Source organism: Stegodyphus dumicola, chromosome 4 (genome assembly GCF_044657685.1).
Source record: "Stegodyphus dumicola isolate Sdum_Otavi_A_Nest chromosome 4, ASM4465768v1".
In the NCBI taxonomy this organism is placed as follows: domain Eukaryota; kingdom Metazoa; phylum Arthropoda; class Arachnida; order Araneae; family Eresidae; genus Stegodyphus; species Stegodyphus dumicola.
The window spans coordinates 53,348,278-53,369,394 of record NC_140771.1 but is presented as its reverse complement, the minus strand read 5'-3'; the positions used below and the strand labels follow the sequence as shown (position 1 = coordinate 53,369,394).

Here is a 21,117-nt window from a genome sequence, read left to right as displayed (position 1 = left end):
AAGTTCAGGCTTTACAAAACAAACCTGAACCCACATCAGCTACCAGCTTGCGCAGGTTCTTAGGGATGATAAATTTTTACCAATACTTTATCCAAAGTGTGCCAAGCTTCAACAACCTCTAACCTCATTACTCAGTGGAAGATGTAAAAATAGTAAAATATCGCTAACATGGACCGAAAAATCTCACAATGCATTCAAAAACCTCAAAAATGCACTTTATCATGCTACTATGCTAGTTCATTCCTCAACTGACGCTACTACATCTCTCACATGAGATGCTTCAGATACAGCTATCGGGGCCATCATTCATAAAATTGACCAGGGAGAGATGTGTCTATTAAGTTTCTTCTCATGCTCCTTAACTGACACACTGAGAAAGTACAGTGCATATGATCCTGGCTCTTGTCCATCTACACTGCAATAAAGCATTTTAGGTACATATTAGAGGAAAGGTCTTTCAACATTTATACGGACCAAAAACTTCTCACCTTCGCTTCTAAACAAAATTTAGACAAAGCCTCTCCCAGACAAGCAAGACAATTGAGTTATGTTACTCAGTTTCCAACGAATATTCGCTTCATCAAGGGAAAAGAAAACGTTGCAGATGCTCTTTCCAGAATTAATACCTTCTCAACACCATCTCCAATCAATTATGCAACTATTGCAGAATTTCAAGATGATGAAGAGTTAACAGTTTCGAAAAGCAACCCAAGGCTGAGAATGATTCAGATTTCCATTCCAGGCACTGACATATAGATTTATTGTGATGTCTCCACCAACAGTTAACCGTCCATAATATATCCTCAAACTTTCACCGACAGATATTTTCTCCTATTTATACCCTATCCCAGTCACGGATTAGAAGCACAAGAAAATTAACCACAAAAAGATTCATATGGCCAAATATCAATAAATATTGTCAGTTATGGTGCCTGGAATGCCAACAATCTAAGGTTCAAAGACATATAAGTCAGCTCTTATGGATTTCAAGGTTCCATCTGAATATTTCCAACACGTTCGCATTGATATTGTTGGACCCTTGCTTTTATGTCAAGGTTTCAGATACTTACTAACGATGATTGATCGTTTTTCAAGATGGGTTGAAGCTCTTCCTATGGCAGATCAATCAGCAGAAACAATTGCAAAGGGGATGATCTCAACCTGGATTTCTCATTTTGGAATACCACAGCATCTGATCAAGGATGTCAGTTTGAAAGTCAATTATTCTCATCCCTGAGCAAATAAAAAATTTCCCAAAATCCAGAACAGTAGCATACCATTCACAATCAAACAGACTGATTGGATGACAGAACAGGATTATAAAGACAAACTTGAAATGTAATTTACAACAAAGCAAATCTTGGGTAGCAACTTTGCCTTTGGTTCTTCTTGGATTATACTCTGCACTGAAAGAAGATATAGTACAGTCCTCAGCTGAGCTTCTTTACGGAAGTCCCCTCTGTTTACCCGGGGAATTCATCATTGCGATCCCTAATGTCACACACTCGGAGTTCATGTGAAGGCTACAAAGTATTATCCGTAACATGAAACCTTCTGCAATGACTACCCAAGGCAGTACAACAGTATTCGTTGTCAGAGACCTTTTGAACTGCTTGCATGTTTTTGTCTACAATAACGCGGCCACTGCATCTTTGCAACTAGTTTATCTTGGGCCATATGTTGTCAAACATTGAGCACCAAAATATTTTGGCATTGAAATTAATGGAACTGTCAAAAGAATTTCAATTGATAAACTGAAACCGTGTTTTAGTACAAAAGACAATGATGAGCAGCCTCTTGAAACCCACAGGCACATAGGTTATCCAGATCCGCACACACAGTGCGAACCTCGGGGAACATTTCACCAGCGGTCAATCTTATCTTTAATTTCTGTACGTTTTAATTTTTTGTAAAATAGCAACACAAAAAGACTGTTCCAAAGTCATTTGAACATTCATTCATTGGAATTTTGTTTTCAAAAGGTCACTTGATATTTGTTTCAGTTTAGAACAAATATCAAGTGATCTTTTGAAAACAGAATGTTTTCTTGCTAACAAAATTGTTTAAAGAAGTTCGTTCTTTATAGTGTATTAATAATACTTAAGATTTTCTGCAATGCACTTCACACCTTTAAAATTTTTTGAAAATTATTCCACTAACATTGTAAATGCTAGCAAATTATTTATTAGTTCTAAAAATATTTAGATGCTCCATATATGTATGCAGTCTGACATTTTTCCAGAACAATTAAAAAAATGTTATAAACCCAACTTTTTATTAGATATGGAAGACTGCTTTCTTTGATGTCCTCGCACATCTGTCTTTGGCTTTTGGAGAGGTCCATGTTTCCATATGGTGTTTTAATTGGTTATCTTCTCCCTTTTCTTTTAGTTTTAAAATAAGCACCTAACATTATCACTAAATAAATCTGTTATTCTGTCACAAATGTTGCTGGCTGTGGTTTGGACATTATGGTATTATTACTATTTATTATTATTGGCAGCACTAAATTTATATTACATGGAATGGCAACTTTGTTTAAATGTTGTGCTCACAATGTAGCATTTGATGTTCTGTTTTATGTGCAGTTTTAGTTGATTAAAACTTTATTTCAGCTTTTTAAATAAAATGATAGTAAAAATATATTTACAGGTACCCCTTGGCGAAAATTGGAGTTTTTTGGCAGCACATGGATACCAAGTTTGTGCAGCTCTTAGACTTGTTATTATGGCTTATGTAGCAGTGATTTTTATGCCAAAAATCATCGCTACACAAAGACAAAACTTGCTTGCTTTAAATTTGATATTATATATCACCCTCGAAATAAAAATGAAGCAGCAGACATTTTATCAAGAATAATGCAGGTATAAAACCCAAAATAGATCTAAAGGCACTACATGATGAACTTTGTCATCCCAGAATAACTCAAATGTATCACTGGATAAGATCTAAACATCTGCCTTCTTCACTAGAAGAAATTTGAAGATAACTCATGTGTACACTCATAAGTAAAACCTCACTTCTATAGATATCTGAGGAACACTAAATTACAGCAGCTGCACTTTCTGAATGACTAAATCTAGATTTCAGAAGTCCTTCGCCTACAGCTTCCAGAAACTGGTTCCTTCTTACTATACTATTGTGGACACATTTTCAAGTATTCCCTTTTGCAATACCTTGCCCTGATATGTCAACTGCTACTGCTATTGCTCATCTGCAAAATATTTTCTCAATTGTGGGGATACCAGCCTACATACATACTGATAAATGATCTTCATTTATGTCTTGTGAATTAAAATCATTCTTAACTTCACTTGGTATAGCAACAAGTCGCACAACTGCATACAATCCTCAATGAAATTTTTACAATCGTCAGCCATCTTGAAAAGCGCTGTTTTTACGTATTTTACGCATAGTAAAGTATTCGAAACTTTAAAAAAATAAGTATCATTAAAAATAATGTTTTAATTTTTTGTTGAAAATGTCATTTTTTAAGATGGCAGGCAAATGTAAATAAATACATTTACTATAAGTATAAAATACTAAAGTAAGGTTAAATTATTACTTTCATATAGCAAAGAAATAGAATAAAAAGACCGCTATAAAAACACTGCGCAAACGTTTAACTGGATTAAAATATTACTTGAATATTGAATTAAAAACATCATACAACTTTTAAAAGAATTAAAATATTACTTAAATTGAATATTGAGTTAAAAACATCATACCAACGTTTAAAAGTATTAAAATATTACTTAAATTCAAATCCTTTAAAATAAGTTTTATAGGATATAATTATTTAGCATTAAAATATATACGGCAATAAATATTTGAGCAATTTTTGAAAACAGTATATTAATTTTTTTAATAAAAATTGAAGTATACAATTATAAAGTAAAAGAAAAATATGTAGTTAAATTTTTGGCTAATCTTTGGAATATGGTAACAGGTAGTTTGGCGACATTTTGGTAAGGCGATAAAGGACTTTATCAATAATCTGAGAAGTACACAGTTCGAATCACAGATTATTTTGTCTCAGAGAAATGAGAGATCATGAGACATGTAATGTGACATTTTCCGGAAAATTCCAATCGGGATTTTAACTAATAAGCACTTAGAAACATTTTCACTGCTAAAGTGCAGAATCACCCACTTATTTGTTTCGCGCTTTTTACAAGAATAAGAAGAATTGGATTTTTGTCAATTTTCTTTGACTTTTTAAGTGAAAATAGGTGGATAAAGTCAAGAGTGTGCACAATGCCATTTTTGTACTATTCTGGGATGTTTTTTTAAGTGAAAATAGGTCGACGTGTACATAGATACCGTGTACATGCAATTCTTAAAAACGCGGCAAGCAGTGGGCAATTCTATACTTTCTCCCAATTTCGCACCTAATCTTCGTCATGATTAAGCACTTTTGTTCCATAAAAGTTCTAGCATAAGTGTAATTCAGCTAGCAGATTGTTGGAAAAAATGTTGAGAAAAAAAAAAAAAAAAAAAAGAGTCTACTTCGTGAAAACAAAATGGCGTAAAAAAAAAAAAAAAAAAAACTGGCAGGTTGCTGTAGCAGGGTTGGTCACCAACGTTTCGCCACAAAATCGCCAAGTTACCATCATCCGAAGATTCACCAAATTTTTTTGCATATTTAACCTGTCATATATTGATAAGTTACACAAAAAAAATCGGAATCATGATTTAGATATCAATGAAAAAAATTTGAAAAATGTATTCTAAGGAAAAATATTTGAAAAAAATGTAAAACAATTTGAAATATGTAATCTAAGGAATTCGAAAGAATGAATAATAAAATTTTAAAATGATGCGGTAATGCACAAATATTCAGTAACCAATCAGGGAGCTGATTACAGCTCATTAATGCACAAATATTCTGTAACCAATCAGGGAGCTGATGACATCACAAATAGAATTAAAATTATTTAAATAATCATACATAATATAATATTTTTTTAAAGTGCAAAATTAAACTGTATTTTAATATTTAACAGCCATAAATAATGTTTAAAGCATTAGATTAAATTTATAAATATTAAACCCAATTACCTTTAAAGTTATTTGACATAATTCATTACATCATCCACAACATAAAATTCCACAAAATATCATAAACAATAAAATTTTTATTGCAAATAAAAATGCAAAATTAAATTGATTTTTAATATTTAGAAGCCATAAATAATACTTAAAACATGGAATTTGTGCATAATAAAATGCATTATTATTTTTTAAATAAAATGACAACAATGTATCGGTTACCATAAATAACTTGTCTAGTAATGGGTTTACCGTAAATCATATCGCTCGCAAAAAAAAAAAAAAAAAATAAATAAATAAAAAAAAAAAAAAAAAAATTTGCCAAAATCCCTGCAACCGTCTACCAAAGTAGCACCTTAACCCACCGGGTGGCTCGCATTCAAATCTATTTACGTCTCGAAAACTGCAGTAAAAATTAACCATGTTTACAATTTTTTTTCATTTAGAGTGAACCAAAATTGAAAACGGCCTTTGTTAGATTTTCTTCCCCCCTCCTTGTAGGGCGATCAACAAGTCATTTCACTTAAGTGATGGTTTCCTACTGTCCTTTGATTACCGCCTAGAGGCGATTAAGCAGATGGGCTGCTTTTACCCTTATGGAGGAAGGAACACGTTTTGTGTCCATGCTTTGGTTAGACGAAAAAAGATATTTTTTTCTGGAAATCCGAAACAGAAAAGGAGGTTTTGTATTGCCTTGTTACTAATTTTGTGCATATTTCTAATCTTAATTGCTTATCAGAGCTGTGCCAAGATATTTTTTCACCTGAGGCAGAAAGGTCAATGCGCTTCCATATAAATATAAAAATAGCTACACTTGTATCAAACAAAAGTAATTGTATTAAATCAAAATGTCATAACTCTTATAGCATAATCATACCATAATTCTTAAAGTATTTTTTAATCGTAGTTTTATAAATTCAGAGAAATAATGTAGCCAATTATTTATAATTTTCAAATGAAAACGTTAAAAAATTTGTTTTTGATAAATAAAAATAACACTGAAATGCATATTGCATTAATTTCCAGGTTTTCTTGCAATTTTTTTGGTTTGTTTTATTGATTTAAGTTTGACGAAGCCTATTTCCCCTAATAATTAAAGTAATTTTCGAATTTGTATAGCCAATTTGGCGCCTCTTCTAGTGATTCACATGAGCCCGGCTTTGTTGCTTTTTAAGTATAAATGTTATTGATTTTTATTGCGTTTTGGTATTTTAATGTACGTTTATAGAATGTTAATTTGTTTTTATATGCATGTTTCAGTAATATCATCTTATGACTAGTGAGACAGTGTAGTTTAACTAATTTTCTGCTTTTGATTCGTTATCGAGCTTTAATGCTAAGAAAAAATTTATAAGAGGCTTAAAATACCTAATTCCTATTGAAAGCTACATGTAATTGATAATAAAATTACTATTAAAATAACAAACACATGCTCAATGTCAGTCATTTCGACATAATGTTTGTAATTCATTTTACCACAAATTTATTTCGTTTATCTTGTTTCATATTTATAAAAGGGGAGTTTACCTTTATCGCATTTATTGGTTGATAGAAGTTATGAAATATTGAATATTTTGAAACAAATTTCAGTCATAATAACCTTATTAAAATTTTTCTACATATAGACAAGATGTCACAGATACCTCTCAGTTTCCGAACTAAATTACATGGTACTGAAATTCGGTGCATTTTCATATTCATTTGACAGAAAGAGTTACCTTACGTAAATCACAAAAGAACATTGTTTTAATTCTTAACTAAATATAGCATTTGTATTAAATTGCTAAAATTCATTGTTACGAAGAGCTCGCTCTAAAAAATTAGACACTTTTACCTTTCAAAATGGAATTTTTGTGGTTTTCTCTGTGCATAATGTGGGCACGAGTAAGTTTTTCTTAGAATGTCCTTCACAGAGGCATTCCTACCTTTAGGCAGATAGCTCTCACGTGCTTTGAAGGAAAAATAAAGCAAACCAAAACAAAAGCTTCAAAATTGGTGTTTAAAATTTTTTTGGGTTCAATACGCAAATTACTTAGAGATCTCAATTCACATTATGAAATGTTATTATTTAAATAAATAAAAGCAAGCTGAGGATTTCCATTTAAATCGTTTGTTTTAAAATAAAAAATAAGAACAGTAAGTTTCGAATAAATCTTGTCAACATCAAGCAGGGACAGGAACATGCCAATGTAAAATTTAATATTAGGCCAAAAAGAAACGCTTTGACGTAGATTTTGGATAAAACTTAATCAAATTCGCAGGTAGTCAGAGACAGACCTTTCTTCAGTAGAGAGAAAAAAATGTTTCTGAAGTATTTGTGTATTTATTACATAAATGTTTTAATGCTTCCATAGCACTGCTAATCGATAAAATTTATTTGATGAAAAGTAGGAAGTTTGCTTTTAAAATTCCGATTTTTCAACCTTTTTCAGTGACATATGTGGCATCGAAAAACACGTCTGGCCAGGAGGCAGATTAATGGCTGAAAAATTCTTAGAATTTAAAGAGGCATCGAACAAGAAAATTTAGGGATGGCGAAATTCTAAGAATTTGGCACTTGACAATGGCAAAAGTTTTAGAATATAGAGAGCTACAGAATTTAGGCAGGGCAAAATATTTTAAATTTATAGAACATTGGTCAGTAGAATTAAGATCCCACAGCGATTGCACTGAGAAACAAATCGACCTGCTTCTCGATTATGCGGATGGACGCAGATTAACTTCCAAAAGCTCAGTGAAGCAAGAGCTATACATAATGCAGCTATTTACGATTTCTGCTTTAATAAACTGAAATTTAATATAATAATTTAACAGTATATATCAGTTTACGAAAACATGATGATACTTTTGAGAAATTTTCTTTAATTCCTCAGTACACTAAAAAAAAAAAAAAAAAAAGAACAATAGATTATATAATGATATTACTAACAAAATGATGCCGATGATGCATTTAATTTTTATCTTTTTATTAATCTAAATAAATATGTCATTGAGTTTTCCATAACTTATAGTTTTGCAAATTAAAAATGTTCAATAATATAATATGTGATTATGGTATTATTGGTATGGTACTATTCAAGGCAAAGCACACGAGAGTTATCGGCCTAAATGAAGGGATGCCTTCGTGGAGGACTTTCTAAGGGAAACTGGCTCGTATACACGTTACACATGGGAAAAAACCATGAAAACGATCACGCAGCCAGCCTGTTTGCAGGATTCGAACCTCGGACCAAACTACCAGTGTTCAGCGTCTTTACCGCTCGGCCACTGGTGGGTAATATGTGATTATGAAAGCTGTGTAAAAGAAGAAAAATTCTTGCACATTCGTCAGGCAGCATACGATGGGCACCTGCTTGAGGAAAAGGATGCGTTTGTAGATGACTTTTTCAGGGAAACTGGTTTGGTGTATTCAACCTAAAATTCACCAAAATACCAAGCAACAAACGCATTCGCCGGAATTCAAACTTAGGCAAAAGTACCAGTGTTCAGTTGCAAAAGAGAGTTAACAACATAAACAGGCAACATGTCTGAAATTAGTATTTATTGCATCCAACAGTGATATAATTTTCTGATATAATTTAATGGAATATCACTGTAAAAGAATGGTAATCTTTTTTTCTTTTTTTTTTTCCTTTAGTAAGGAGATTTTTTTTCCGCTTTGTTTTCAACATTTGGTTGAAATGCAAATTAAATAAATATTTACAAATGCAGAATATTGGATAGTTATTGATGATTTCGAGATTCAGTTTCTGAAATCCATTTCATGTGTCATTTCCTTAAAAAGGTGATATTGAAACCAACTTTCAAGGAGTAAAATGATTACTAGAAAAGAGTTTCCGATTTCTATCATTCTTTTATTCCCATTATAAATTTATCCCATAGTTCTTAGAACATTCTTCTATCCGTAAGCGATGATTTGCTTTCCGAGAAAATTTTCTGAAAGGAATAAATTACTTAGTCTTCAAACCATGGGAAAATCTTGCTATCACCGGTACTTAATTCCCTTCATTTACTGAGATAACCTGCTTACTGAACCTAAATTACTGAGATAAGTATGTTACTTGTTTTCTGATTTTTACTGAATTTGCATGCTCAAAGCTATCTAAATAAAGAAACGCTATTGTGAATATCAGGATATGAGTACATATATGAAAGGGTTATATATTTTTCAGAATTTCCCTATGAGCTGTTTATTCTTAGGGCAGAAAGAGGAAAAAGCTTGCATACATCATTCCCGGAAACTAGACAGTACCGAAAACATTACTAGACAGTCCGGTTTACCAAACAATAGAGTTTATCTGATTCCTAGTTGTAAAAGCTGACAGTTATAAATTGTTATGTTCATGGCGACCTTCAGAAGGCATCAAATTACTTCAAAAGTTCCGCTGTTATAAATTTTCAGACTGCAATTTTGTTCCTTTAAATTTTCGAAAATACCTATTTTTTAAGTATTTTTCAATACTTATGTTAATATTGATACAAATAATATAGAAAGCACCAAACATAGCTATGACGTATTTCAATTTGTCCTTAGTATTTTCTCACATATAGTATTAACACTTTGTCTACACGTTTCTAATGTTTCACCATAATAAGCCTTCTCTTTCCGAATGTATTCAGTTCCTTTTCGCTTTCGTTTTCTGCTTCTTCTTTTTTTTTTTTTTTTTAATTTTATTTATTTATTTATTTAATGTTACCATATCCTGAGTTTTGCTCTAGCTATTAGCTAGAGTAGCTACTAGGTAGCATTTATTATAGTACATTCATTATATTCATATAGCTACTAGCTAGCATTCATTATAGTACAAAAACTAATATAGCTTGTCAATATCAACACATTTTTATCTTCAATAAAATCCACTAATTCGATTGATGCTGTAAAAATTACAATTTAATGCTTTAGCTAATTATTCTGATATAGTGATTTAAATTCGATTTTAGGCAACATATGCATTCTTTCAGAAAATGTGATATATTGAGCACCGCTGTTACACGTAAATACTGTACATTCAACCATTTCATAATATGTAAATGTAGCATAACTTCTTTTCGAGTGCTTGCACTGAGAGTCTCCTTCAAGTAAACCTTAATGGAACTTTATTTCATGAAAATTTAGAAGTATTATAAAAGCCTCAGAATTATTTCCATTGCAAACATTTATGAATTATGCAGAAAAATATATAAGAAAAACATCAATGAGAAACTATTATCGAATATACATTTCATGACAGTAGTAAAACATTTTTTCAGTACTGATGTTATTAAAAAGCTCAATATTGTGATAAGCTAAATAAAATAAAACGGTATTAAAAGTTTAGTATTGTGATAAGTAAAAGTATACTAATCTATAACACTCATTTGATATTTTTGCCATTAGAACTATAATGTAATTCTAACCGTTAAAGTAACATTGTATTTGTATTAACTAGAATTATAATTGTAATTTCAATTAAATTTATCAGTACTCGTTGTTTTCTGCACCTTGAAGGAGACGCATTATTTTTTTTTTCTATTATATAAAATACTGTCCTAAAAAAAAAAATGTCTCTAGACATGATTCTGTCTCCAAAATTAATGGATGAGGTGAACAGAAATAATCTTGGAACAGCCTTTGGGTAAGTGCTGCGAGTATGCGAAATGTAAGACTGTAATTAAACTTCGACCATCCTGGAGACTACACTTCCTTAGAATATTGCCATTCGACAAATTATAAGACCTTTCATTTATCTTTAAAGTTTAAGCTATCTGTTATTGACTGAGAAAAGCTGGTAATTCATTGTAGTTACTTTGTAGTTAAAACTACAACTAATGCAGTTATAATTGTAATTGTGCCGCCCAGATGGTATAGTGTTTAGGGAAGCCTGACTGCGATATCGAAGTGCCTGGGTTTGAATCCCGGAGAAGGCATGGCTTTAACTGTTCGTCCTTTCATAGGAGGCGATAGTGGCCCACATATTAGATGCCTCCATAATAAAGTGACTGCAACTTCTGGGCTTGTATAGACTAATGAACTGTGTTGCACTGTAACTGTTCCCAATCTGCCATTGGGGAAAAAATTAAAAAAAATAATAAATAATTTTAATACAATGATTGTTTGAATTACAATATAAAACTTCAAAAGCAATTAGATTTTTCACTCAGCAGAGTAATAAGTCGTCTTTTGAATACTACTAGTTCAAATCGGATGCCAATTTTGGCAAACAATCTAAATGTTTAGATAGCTCTGTGGATTTCCTTATGTGTAACATGAATACAAATCATTTTATTTTAGAAAGTTCTCTATGAGTACATCATTCTTCTTAAACGTTTCGTTGCATTCAATTAAATAAAGATCTTTTCCTGCTTTTATTAACGGGTGATGTGAACATGAGCCAGTTTCCCTTAGAAAGTCCTCCACAGAAGCATCTTTGCAGTCTTTGCCGTAATCCAAATAATATGACAATCTCAGGTGCATAAGAAAATTGTACTTTTATTTGTTCTTACGTGAAACAATGATGAAAATAGTTCATGCAAGTACTTTCACTTGTAACTGAATAATGCATTTTAACTATTTATGGAAAATGTGTGTTATGTTGAATAAAAGACCAATTCGTAATTTTTTTTTTTTTCCAATGGCGGGTAGTAGCCGTTTATAGACATTGATCACTACTAAGGCCGGTCATGTTATTAAGGAGTGAATTAATACGTGGGCCACCGTTGCCACCTATGAAGAGGACGAACAAATTACATTCATGCCCTATCCGGGATTCGAACCCAGGCTCTTCGGTACGGCAACCAGAGTCACGAACCGCTTTACTGTCTGGGTGGTAATTCATAATAAATGGATTTAATAAAATGTCTAATACACACAGCAATTAAGCATACTGATTGCTGATCAGAATCCTTTTTACCAGCTAAAGCAATAGGTTGGATAAAATTATGAGACTTAGTTTAGTCCTTGATGATCTCCTTTCTGAAAAGAAAAGGATAAATGTAATTTTTATGATTTATTTCTTGTGTAATGTAAACAAGACAAGCCTCCCGTAACAAATCCTTTGCGAAAACATCCCTTTGCACTGGCATAAACTCTTTGCTTGCTTTCCCTTAATCTTGTAATTTAAGTTCACATGTATATCGAAGATCATAAACATACATAATTGCTTACTAACGTTATGTGCATTTCGGTCTATATAAAATATTTCCTTTAAATAAGCTCCTATTTATGCTGGTACCACAAACTACAATATATGTAAGATGATTCAGAAGACATGACAGAAAATATTAATATTTTTCTTATAGGTGATTATCCCGTTGTATTATTTAAAAACTCATTATCCAAAATGCAGAAACATTTCAAATATAATATTATTGACTGGTAATTTTCAAATATTATCACGATTTCCTTAGCCTATGTCACTGAAATTATAAGGGGCACTTGTTTTTCTGATTAAATAGTTACAATCATCTGCTGCGCAATTTTAATTAAGAGGTCATTACAATTGCATTGTAATTTTTATTAGATTATATAATTACAGTTATACTGTTTATTCAATTAGATTTCACAATTAAAATGCAATTATAATTAAAATGCATTTGAGTAAATTGTATATGTAATTAAAAATTGTTACATTGTGATTACAAGATAATTGCATAATATTATTCCAATTACTATGTGTTTTCAATTGCATTCTGCAATTACATTTGCAATTAAGATCATGATTTTGCTGGGCTACGTAACTGCTTTTATCAGAAACAATTGCTATCCTAATTACATTATTATAATTACTTACAGGAGTTACAATGACAGTGTAATTTTAATTAGATTATATGATTGCAGTTGCATTGAATATGAAATTGGATTTCACAAATATAGAGTAATTGTAATTTAAATTAAATTACGTAAATTGTAATTGTAATTAAAAAACAGCTACTTTTTAACTATAACTACTTAGTAATTGCATAATTTTATTACAATTGCATACTACACTTAGAATTACAATTATGATCATAATTTCACTATGTTAAGTAATTCTAATTATCAGAGACAATTACTTTCCTAATTACGTAGTTATAATTACCTACTGCAATTGCAGTTAAAATTACGTTGTAATTAGCTAATATTACCCTAGTTGTGATTAGATGCAATAAAATTTGTAATTGTAATTAGATTATATAATTATAATGTTTGTGATTATCATTGCCTTGTAATTGTAAGACTTAAGAATTAAAATGCAATTACATACATTATTGTTGCATTTAAAAAGTACTTACTTTCTAATTGTAATTGCGAAGCTAATTACAATTGCAATATAATTGAAATCACATATTTCAAAATATTGTTGCAGTTTCTTGCAATTTTAATTTTAATTCCAATTACATTTTGCCAAACTGCATATAAAATTTGGAGAATAATTAGGCTGGAAAATGAAAATTCTCTTTACGAACATAAACATTTAAGTTTACTATAGCTGGTATAAGCACAGAACAGCTGGAACAGCTGGAAGTTTGGAACGAGCTATTTATTCCGAGCTGTTATTCAAAAACCTAACGATAAAACCCATTTGCCCCTAGCGAATAGATAGTTTCCTCTCCTCAATTACCTACCGCAGAGAAAAATTATCACCTGTCAGTTTACATTAAGAGCAGAGAGGGGAGGGCACTCTGAGACAGGCCATATATATGCTGCTTTGCCGTTTCGTGCCAAAATTTAAGTTTACGTATATATGCTGCCTTGCCGCCATGAGGACCAAAATATTTGGACGCATATATGCTGCCTTGCCGCTATGAGAGCCATTATTTTCAAAAGCATATATACGGCCTTGCCGCCTGGAGGGTTAAAATCATTCTTAACTTCACTTGGTATACCAACAAGTCGCACAACTGCATACAATCCTCAATGAAATGGCCAAGTAAACAGCTATAACAGAATCATAGGGAAAACCATTCAGTTGGCACTAAAATCAAAGAAAATGGCTATTGAACATTGAGAAGGAGTTCTACAACCTGTTTTGCATTCCATTCACTCACTGTCATGTGCAGCAACAAATGTCATGAACGTATGTTAACCCATACTGCAGAAAATGATATAATGAATGCTCTTTACCTGCATGGTAACACAGCCCGGAACAGTATTAATGAAGAACAATATATGAGCCTCTTGTGCAGAAAGTAAAGCTCATTGAGGCAAACCCAGATTTTTATGCTTATGTTAAACTTCCGAATGGTAATGAAACCAATGTTTCAATACAATATTTAGAACCTACATGAGATACTCCTTTCACAAATAGAATTAAAATTATTTCAAAATTAATTATTAAATAGAATTAAAATTATTTCTATACATGCCCATAATATCAGCTTAGATGAAAACAAGCAACTTTCAGATTCTTTTGCTCAACAAAATGAAGATTTGGCCACTGAAGCTCCTAAACCTTTATCAAAAAACTGTAAGAAAATCAACAGAAGACGATTCCTAAGGCAGTGATTTACTGTGCCCTAGCAGACATGAGGCTCTTGGAAAGATTTCAAATGATAACTTGCATGAGAACGAATCCTTGCATCTGAAGAGAGAGATATGTCAGTCTTCTTATATGCCGTACATTACTACTTATTAATACTCTATGGGAGGAGCAAAGGTGGTATTAATTATTTATTATTAGTGATAGCACTAAAATTATATTACATGGAATGGTAACAGTTCTTCTTTGTTTAAATGTTGTTCTCACAACGTAGTATCTGATGTTCTGTTTTATGTGCAGTTTTAGTTGATTAAAGTTTTATTTGAGGTTCTTAAAAAAATGATTTACTATATTCACAACAGACATCTTGTCAGTTCATCAGAATGTGCTTGATGGCTGACACTCACTCTTTGTGCTCTCCTTTGCATAACAAGGAAAAAAAACTCCGGAAACTCCCCAAGTATCCTCCTGTTTCTAGTGAAAGAGGGCTTGCAATGGTTTAACAGTGATATGATAGTAAAAAAAAAAAAAAAAAAAAAAAAAAAAAAAGATTTACTTGTTTGCTGCTTTGCTTGCTACCTTTGTTCAATCTTTTTTCTTTCTGTATTTACAATGTGGATAAGCTCCCCATTTAACATGTTAATAACACATGATGATATCTACATTGACATTATTATGTGGGACGTTCATTGCAAGAGGCATTAATTATGTGAGGTATCATTTAGTTATTGTCAGTATCAATTACATCACTCATGACTGGGATAGGTGAATTATAAACAATTAAACAGGAAAATAAACAATGGATTTAATGCAGAAAATGTTTCTTTCATTTAAAGATTAAAGATAAACATTTTATATTTCATAAAATGAAATAAAACTAATTGATCTTACTAACCTCTTTTTCAGTTCGAGTGAGGGCTTTGTCATGAAGAGCAGATAGAACATCAACATACTGCCGAGGCAAAATATGGTTTAATGAAACAAGACCTTGTCCTAACTTAACATAGAGTCCCCCATTAAGTAAACAACCATGCAAGAGTCTTTCAGCAGATCGTTGGTGGCATCCTTGTAAAGCCATACCATATTCTTTAGAATCCTATTTATAAAGTTAAAAAAAAAAAATTCTTCAAGTTTGTTTTACAACTGTACCAGTAGTGTTTCATCAAATTAAGCTAGGTCCCTAATATTTTTGATAAACCAATTTTTCCCATTAATTTTTTCTATGATTTAAAAGCATTAAATAAATGACATTTTAACTTTTTAGAAAACATTCTCTATTCAACGACGATTAACTTTTCATGCAAATCAGAAGATCTCATACTGCAGTGGCTGTGTTTGATGATTGCATTAACAAGATTTCACCTGTTCCATTACAGTATAAATATAGCAGTGATAGGTCACAGAAAATTTCAATTTTCATAAGGCAAAATTAAGTATTAATAATTAATTATCTATATATTAAAAATAAATAAATAAACACCTTTTTTAATTTTTCTAATAAATTTGTTAATTTTTTTTGATACATTTTTATACTTGATATCATCACATAAATGCATTAATATCATAAATGAAATTAATTTCAATTATTAAAATTACATTTAAATACTAACCAACTGAACAGAATCTTTTGTGGGTCTGAAAATATTATTCATTACCCTTATCAGAACCACAACATTAAAAAATATTTAGAAAAAGATTATATTTAAGATAATTTTTTTTTAAATCCCTTATCACAGACAAGGTTTATATTTGAAACTTACCTCATTTAGTCCAAACAATCTGAACCAATAATCTAATGATATTGTCATTCCAACTTTCAGAGATCTAAAACATGATGAATAACATGTTCTAAAACATGATGAATAACAATATATATCACAAAAACTTTCACATTTTACAAAAACTCACCCAACATGTTAGGTAAATAATGCATTCTATAAACACTTACACAATTTGAATTTCATATAAATTGCTTAAGTGTTACTTTGTTAGAATCTGCAATTTTTATTTTATGTACATATATAACCAAAGACATAAAGTAAGAAATTTAGAACTAATATTTCAAAAAGACCAAATATTGAAATACATAATTAATAAATAATATGCATATTTACATTTGGTTTTCAAAAGAAATTGAATATATATACAGTCAAAAGTCTTTAATCCGGACTCGTCGGGACTTCAGCGATTCTGGATTATAGATCATCAGTTTAAATCTGGTAAGATGGCATGCAGAAATTATAAAATTAAAAATATGAAACCGTAATTTATGAAATAAAGAGCAATTATGATCTAAAAGGTATCAAAATTTACTACAAAAAAAAAAAAAAAAAAAAAAAAGCTTAATATTTATTTCTTTACTTTATTAAGCATTTCTTTCAACATGCGCATGCGTAAAGCATACATTATGCATAGTTGAAATTAGAAAATTGCAACCAGAAAACTATTTGATGTGTATTTGTGATATTTGTAATGACGAGGAATTTGATTTAAATCATATCAAAGACGGAGTACATCCGAGATGAAATACTACATTTAGTAAGGAATTATAAGCTGAATAAAATAAATACATCTGCCCTGAAGATAAGGATAGTGCTGACAGATCAACTTCCAGTTCATTGCGCACTGCGACATTTCCCCACCTCTTCGCAGAGCAGCTTGAAATTGATAAACAGATTTCAGAATGGTTAGAGAAACAAAGGATATGCCTTTAACTATTTTTTGCAGCAATTCCCCTTTTTGTTTGATGGACATCGAAACATGCTTTCACTTTGTAGATCCTAATCAAAAGTTCAAGCTTACTTTTATAAAATTGGTCTACCAGTCTGCAAAAAATAATAAGCTGGATCCAATTAGAAGATTAAGGAACAACGCAATCTGCACCATTAACTGAAATAGATAATTAGATAATTTTAGCTTAGCTTATACCGTCCATTATACATTAAACACGCATGCATCAACGTATTATGCACATGCGTAAAGGTATTACATGCATGCGTCATGCATTTCCGCTTGTGCAGAAAGTTTGTAGCTTTGAGGTCCGGATTATAGATCATTCCGTATTAAAGACTTTTGACTGTATATATATTATTCTCACATTACTATTTTAGATATTAAACATCTTATGGCAATATTTATTTACATAAATGTATGAAAGTATGAAAAAATGCAATAGAAATGAAAAGAAACTAATACTTTTCGAATAAAAAATGTGTTTTGACAGCTAATTTGGCTCTGTGGGGAGGGGGGTGAAGAAAGAAGGCAATTAAGGTGGGTAGTTGTGAAATGATATGCTGTTCTCTGGCAACTTCTACCCCTCTTGATGTTGCAAGGTAACTTGTATCAAATCAATTGTCATCTTGATGTTGCTATAGGCAGTATCTTGAAAATACAGTAAGATTAAAATTATATAATATATATTATCACATGCTTTTTGTCATCATAGATGAACCTACAGATATATTGGAATGGATATGGCTGCTAAAATTCTCATACCGCTCAATGTTCCAATGCTGGCTTTCTCTTATAAATCTTTATATAAAGATCTCTTATCCTCTTGCATAATCAGACAACTTCAATATTACCTGCACCTGTATCAGACCCTCAATCCAGTGAGATCAGAAGTTTTCCATCTCTGAAATCTAGCCCAACCTCTTTTTTTGGTAACTATTATGCTTAATATGTGCTTTGAAAATGCATATTCAAGTCAATTTATATTCCCAGCTATTGCTCAATTCATTCTTTCATTTTCTGTACACAATTTATTTTCATCTTCTCTTCTAAAATAACTGAAGATTCAGTTTTGAATTTTGATTCCATTTTTAATGTAAAATAAGCATAAAGAAATGACTAAAATATATATTTGAATATTATTTAAAAGCAAGAAGTACAAACTGGGAAAAGAAACAGATATTTACACAGTTCTTATTTTTCATTGGTAGGTTTCAGTTTAAATGTGCTATATGTTTGGCTCTGTACACCTACATAACTGCAAGCTGGGAGATTATTATATTAGTTTTGCATGAATCTACATAGAAAAATTTTTTGCCTGCATAATTTAAATCAAATAAAAAATTGTTTGGAAAACTTTTCAATATACATGGGACTTCGCTTCACAATTTAACACTACAGAGGGAATTTTACCATCAAGCAAATAAGAATATTACCAACTTTTTTTAAAAGTGAAGACTTACTGTTAATTCAAATTGAAACTAAAGAATCTACTTTGAAAGCTTGACAATTGTCTCCGCATTCTTTTTTCAACACAAAACACATACAAATAAGAAAATAACCAAAATGTTATATATATTTTTTTTTATAATTTGGATTAATATATTATAATCTGACTAAAACACGAAAAACAAAACACATCTATAAAGGTTTGTAAAATGCTGCTTTAAATTTCAACATTGTCATTACATTTTAATTTTGGCACAGACGAAAGTATGTGCCTGAGCTATAGCCAATTGCAAATGACCTATTTTAGAAACATATTTTATTTATTACAATAATGGTATAAAATAACATCCATTACAAAAAGTTTTTAAAATATGTACACAAAATAATTTTTTAAATGATTCACTTTGTTGCCATAACGTTATTCACAAAAGACAAAAATTAACATGTGAAAATAATAACACTTTCCACTGTGTTAAAAAATTATGACTAAGTTGCATTTTCTCTCAGAAAAACTCAGACTTTTTAAAATGAGAAAAAATTTTTAATAAAAAAACAGGTAGTACTTAAAATATAACACACCTTAAAAAACGTAAAATTCCAGAAATAAGGATCTTAATTTGTCTTTTCTCATGTGAATTCAATGTCCCATAATATAAAGGGGGGGCAACTGCCACAAGACCAAAAGTGATATATTTCCAGCTTCTTCGCCAAAGCCTTTTTTTCTGATAAATTTTATGTCTAGTTGAGAAGTGATGCCTAGTTGAGAAGGTCCTAAGTGAACCACTTAGTGAGCATTTTTTTTCAAATAAAATGTTCTTTGTACTTTTCCTGAGATAACGAATCAAAGAGAAACTTTCCCTTGACATTAATATCATGCTGAAAGATAGACATAAACTCATAGGCATTACAACAGAATTTTTATTTTAAGAAAAATTATGGTAAGAAATAATAAGAAAAATGTGAAATTTTATTTTAATTAAAAACAAAATGAAATAAACCTAATATAAATGAACCAGATTATATTTAATTAATAATATAAAATTACACAAATTGAACCTAAAATAAAAACCTTTCCAAAAACTAAATAAAAATACATAAAACTTTAGAACACACTCAAAGCTGTCTTTATGTGCTCTTTTTGTTTCAGGTGAAGAGGGTGTTTTTCTAATGCAGTATATAAAAAAGGTCCATTAAAATGCATAATACGAATAAAAGTAATAAAAACGTAAAGAGAAAGCAACTGACGGCTAATAGTGTAAAAACAACATGCAATTTAAAAGGAAACCAACAGATGACTAACTCAATATTACATCATCACATTACAAAAGATATATTCATATTGTATCACAGTTTCAGTATGGGGTTTACCACAGGTTTTCAGAATGAAGCTTGAAATAAAAAACTGCATCAAAATGATGTAGTTTAGCAAAAGAAAATAGAGAAATTACGCACATTATTAATCTACTGATTCATTAATCTACTGATGTAATTTCTCACCCTTGAAATTTTCATTGCAGAAATATGGTAGTACAAGTAGCTAATCAGACAATCACCATCACAAAAAATTATCACCGATTACAGTGTATCACCATAAATGTCCTCTGAACGAGAGTGAAGTAGCATCTTCAAGTGATAAAAGTGATTTTAAACCAGTTTTCCACAAAAAAATGCACATTCTTGACTATGAAGAATAATCTTTATATGTACAATTTGGCAATTTTCATATATATGTAATATTTAATGAGTAAGCAAATAAAATATTTTAAAATGTTCTGTGTGTAAATCAACTTTTGCCTTGTTTAGTAAATAAATTTTTAGCTCCATTGTAAGGTTCTGAGTTATTTTTCTATGCTGAACTTAAAAAGTCCCTATTTACCATATACAGTATAAAGTCCATAATCCAGATGTCCATTATCCACAATGATCTATAATCCGGACCCCAAAACCACGAACATTTTTTTTGTATGCTTTACGCATGCTCGTTTAATGTATAACGGACCGTATAAGCTAGGCTAAAATTATCTTTTACTGATTCTAAGGCATTTCAGTTAATGTTGCAGATTGTGCTGTTCCTTAATCTTCTAACTGGATCTGGCTTATTATATTTTGCAGACTGTTACAGCACTTTTATAAAAGTAAGCTTGAACTTTCGATTATCTCAAAAAGAATTTCCGATTCTGTAGCTGCCAAAGGATCTACAAAGCCAAAGCATGTTTCGATGTCCATCAAACAAAAAGTGGAATTGCTGCAAAAAATGGATAAAAGCATATCTGTCTCAAAATTATACGAGGAGTACGACATTGGAAAGTCAACTGTATATGACATAAGCAAAAAGAAAAAGGAACTTTTTGAATTTATTGTGAATTCTGACACCCCACTTGCAATGAATAACAGAAAAAGGGTTCGTTTATGCTAAAAATGATGATCATGACAAAGTGATGATTGAATG

The 21,117-nt window shown here is 30.8% G+C and overlaps 1 protein-coding gene across 6 annotated transcripts in view; it reads right to left on the bottom strand.

Moving 5' to 3' along the window:
- Adck5 (aarF domain containing kinase 5) overlaps positions 1-21,117 on the bottom strand; it is a 102,449-nt gene that overhangs the window by 71,210 nt on the left and 10,122 nt on the right. For 4 of the 6 annotated variants that reach the window (XM_085814878.1, XM_085814877.1, XM_085814881.1 and 1 more), the window contains exons 2-4: positions 19,248-19,544; positions 16,250-16,313; positions 15,385-15,585 (exon numbers count right to left, since the gene is read on the bottom strand). In XM_085814878.1, the coding sequence (XP_085671004.1) occupies positions 15,385-15,585; positions 16,250-16,313; positions 19,248-19,543 (561 nt within the window). In that variant the 5' untranslated portion in view covers position 19,544. The remainder of the gene's footprint in view (positions 1-15,384; positions 15,586-16,249; positions 16,314-19,247; positions 19,545-21,117) is intronic. The other 2 variants (XM_085814883.1, XM_085814882.1) reach the window with 1 other exon arrangement.